This window comes from Trametes versicolor (genome assembly GCF_000271585.1).
Source record: "Trametes versicolor FP-101664 SS1 unplaced genomic scaffold TRAVEscaffold_11, whole genome shotgun sequence".
NCBI lineage: Eukaryota > Fungi > Basidiomycota > Agaricomycetes > Polyporales > Polyporaceae > Trametes > Trametes versicolor.
Window position 1 is genome coordinate 393367 of NW_007360331.1, and position 3404 is coordinate 396770.

At 63.4% G+C, this 3404-nt stretch overlaps 1 protein-coding gene across 1 annotated transcript; it reads left to right on the forward strand.

The window, feature by feature from the left end:
• Positions 1-453: 453 nt before the first annotated feature.
• TRAVEDRAFT_60524 (uncharacterized protein) lies at positions 454-2917 on the forward strand. The gene is made up of 6 exons (XM_008044742.1): positions 454-674; positions 788-961; positions 1022-1636; positions 1712-1914; positions 1976-2332; positions 2386-2917. Exons 1-6 carry the CDS (start codon positions 476-478, stop codon positions 2410-2412), a joined length of 1575 nt encoding a protein of 524 aa, XP_008042933.1. The 5' UTR covers positions 454-475; the 3' UTR covers positions 2413-2917.
• The last annotated feature ends 487 nt before the right edge of the window (positions 2918-3404 follow it).

The following is a 3404-nucleotide window of genomic DNA, read 5'->3' on the forward strand; positions in this document are numbered from 1 at the left end:
GCCGGACAGCGAAGACGCTCCGGATATCCAGGTATCCTGCGCCAGTGCACACTGGTGCAGGAAGGGCGGTGATTGGCCTGCAGTGCAGGGCGGGGCGTCGACGCGGGTTCTTGGCCAGCTGGGGCATTCTTTCGGTGTTTTCCAGCGAACTGCATTCCTCGTCCACTCGGGACGCGTTCTAGCGCGCGCCTGCGAACCAGTGGGTCTTTTTAATTACAGGCGTCCGAGGGAGTGGGTCGCCGGCAGATGGCGATCGGGGGAGATCGTGGGCGTCTATCTGGGCACTGAAGCGAGGAATCCCTTGGGCGGCTGTGGGTCAGTTAGCGTAGGCTCGCCATTCACGCTCCCTACGCTCATATACCGTATATAACCTCGCCCTAATCCGTCCGTCCTTCCCCCGTCCTCCCCGTCCCGCTCCATCCCCTCCCTACCCCCCGCCGCCGCCCAGCGAGTCCACGCGCCGCCGCTGCACGCCATGGCTCCCAACCACCGCGAGAACCTTGCCCAGCACATCCACATCTCCTCCGCCGACGACCTCTCCTACTCCGTCTCCGCCTCCTCCGGCATCAATGACACCATCCAGACCATCGTCACCGGCCGCAAGTGCTGGAAGACCATGAAGGGCAAGGGCGAGGTCGTCTGGCCCCCATATCTCGAGGGTGCCCTCGTCGAAGGTGCGCCATCACATGTTTATCTCCCCCGGCCGGGTATATGCGCGTCATATCTTCGCCCGGGGGTCGCATGCTTTTTAGTGTTGTTCTTAATTAACACGCCGACGTGTTTCCAGGGCTCGAGAAGTATCAGCCCGTCGAGTCCCGCACCTCCCGCTCGTTCGGCCGCTTCCCCATGCGCAACAAGTTCATCTCGGACTACATCTTCAACGTGACCGGCAAGCGAAGGACACCCAAGCAGGTCGGCTCCCGCCTCCAGCAGCTTCGCGATACGGCCGAGGGCAAGCGCAGTACGTTTGTTTCTCCTCGCCCGCTTCCGCTACACATTTCATTTAATTCGTCGCGACCAGTCCTCCAGCAGTTGTCGAGCAGGCATCTCGCCATGATGCAGCCCAAGTCCGCCCAAGCGCAGTCAAGCTCGGATACCTCGTCCGAACGGCCCTCGACCGCCTGCAGCACGCGTTCGACTCCCGCGCCCTCGACAACGCCTTCGACATCGACAGCGGCCTCCACCCCTTCCCCCATAGCCCGCGCACCCGCGAGCTACGTCTCCATCGATGTCATCCCGGACCCCGGTGCCCCCTCTCCTCCTATCCGCCTGCCTGGCCTCGGCGGGATGTCCCTTTCAATTCCCACCGCGACCCCGTCGACGCTCGCGAGCTTTGTGCCGTCCCCCACTTCTTCTCCATCCGGCATGGGTCTTGGCCTGAATACCTCCGGGCCCCGCGTCCTGCGCAACATCGATCCCTCGGTAACGTTCATGTCTCGTACGCCGCTCGCAGCGTACTCGACCTTCAAGGTTTCGAAGAACCACGCCGGGCACATCCATTCGGAGCGCACCGAGCTCGAGATGCTCTCGAGCAGCTGCATGCCCGCGCCGCAGTGGCCGAGCGAGATGGAGTGCAGCTTCCTCTACCGCACGCAGTTCGTCCCGCGCTTCTGGGAGACGCTCTGCCGCTCAGCAGGTGAGCCCGCCGAAAATACTTATCACGGGGAGGCGCGCATATACTCACCGTCCCGCTCTTCCCCCGCCCACCTAGACCCGTCCGCGTTCACCGTCGTCCAGGAAATCGTCCGCTCAGGCGCCGCAGAGAACTACAGCATCGAGGACGTGTTGCTGTCAATCGTGTACCAGTTCAACAACGTCTCCGCGACGCCACCGCTCTCGCCTGACAGCGCCACGTTTTCGGACTCTGCAAGCCGGCCGAGCACCGCGGGCAGCCAGTTCTCGTCCTCGAGCGGGGTGAGTCTCGCCCGCAGGATTTTTTGCGCAGCATATGCTGATCTTTTTAATTTGGAATCAGGCGGACCTCAGCTCCGACCTCGACGACATCATGATGTTCAACTACCCGCTCGACGTGCCAAATATGCACCACTCGATGTCCGGCCCGCTCCCGCCCATCCACGCCCCGGGCGACATGAAGCACATCATGCCCCCGTCGCTCATCCACTCCGACGAGGACTCGTACTCGAGCCTGCCGCCCACCCCGACCAGCCCGCTCGAGCTCTCCGCGTCGCACCTCGGCTGGCACAACTCGATCACGGGCGCGCAGGGCGAGTGCGGCCAGAACATGTACGGGATGAACGCGGGGATGGGCCAGCCGATGGGCCTCGGGCAGGGCGACGTCGCGATCGCCGGCTCCGGGCAGTATGGCATGGGGGTGAGTCGCTGCATTTTCCCTACATATGGCCCCAACGGCTGACGCGCCTTCAGAACTACATGGGCCACTACGGGATGTAAAGGGGAGTTGCACGCACCTCGCCGACCGCGCTCAAGCGCGCACGCCGCGCTTGGACCCGCACACACATAGTGGGCGGGCCGAAGGACGGCCGCGCGGGCGGCGGCGACGCGCTCACAAGTGCGGCACGTATACCCCCGTCGTCGAAACAACCCCGCACTCGCGCCCTTCCGCCTCCCCCCATGCGCGGCCATCACACCCGCCGTCGTCTAGGGGGGATCGGGCGCAGCCGCGGATCTTGGATGGTGCTTCCCCCTGCCCTGCGCGCCGTAATCACAGCGCACCAGCCGCTCTTCTTCTCGTCGTCTCCTCGCTTCGTCGCATCTCGTCGTTCGGCTCTCCGAGATCTCTGTCTCTGTGTGTGTACCCACGGGTGTCTGCGTCTGTACCGTACCTCTATCGCCACCTAATCGTCCGCCGCACGCCTGGCGCCGCTCGCTTCTACCCTCGCTCTTTGCCCGTAATCGACTCCTCCCGTGCCCTGCCTCGCCGCCCCTGCCCCCGTTCCGCCCCCTGCCCCCTGCCGCTCGTTCTGCCCAGGCCGCCTGTCGCTCGTTTGCGTTTGCGTTTGGACCCGCCGGCCGCTGCTGCTGGCTCCCCACGGACCGCCCCTGCTCTGCCCTGCCCTTCGCGTTCCGTATCTTGTGTCTCACAGTTTTCGCAAGCGGACACTTTTTTCGAGCCCGGCATTATCACTTCCATATACGATATTGTTGCATTACTACCCGCGTGTCTTACTACCCCCATCATCAACCAACCCTTCGGCCCCACTTCGCATTTCGCACTTCACCTGCTTGTTACCATACACCCCTTCGCATTCGCATTCGGCTCCCCATGCTCCCCATCTTCGCATTGCCCATTAACCAGGGTAGGCGTTATTGCGCGCCCGTGTTTTACAATCTCTTTCCCACCGTGCGCCGCGTCGGGCGCGGCGATCTAGTGCCATATTGTGTATACCACCACCCACCTGTCTCCATTACCCATTCCACCCCAT

Coding starts and splice junctions, on each gene's coding strand:
- TRAVEDRAFT_60524 (XM_008044742.1), top strand. CDS start 476: ATGGCTCCCAACCACCGCGAGAACCTTGCCCAGCACATCCACATCTCC. Junction 962..1,021: donor TACGGCCGAGGGCAAGCGCA/GTACGTTTGTTT, acceptor CGTCGCGACCAG/TCCTCCAGCAGTTGTCGAGC. Junction 1,915..1,975: donor AGTTCTCGTCCTCGAGCGGG/GTGAGTCTCGCC, acceptor ATTTGGAATCAG/GCGGACCTCAGCTCCGACCT.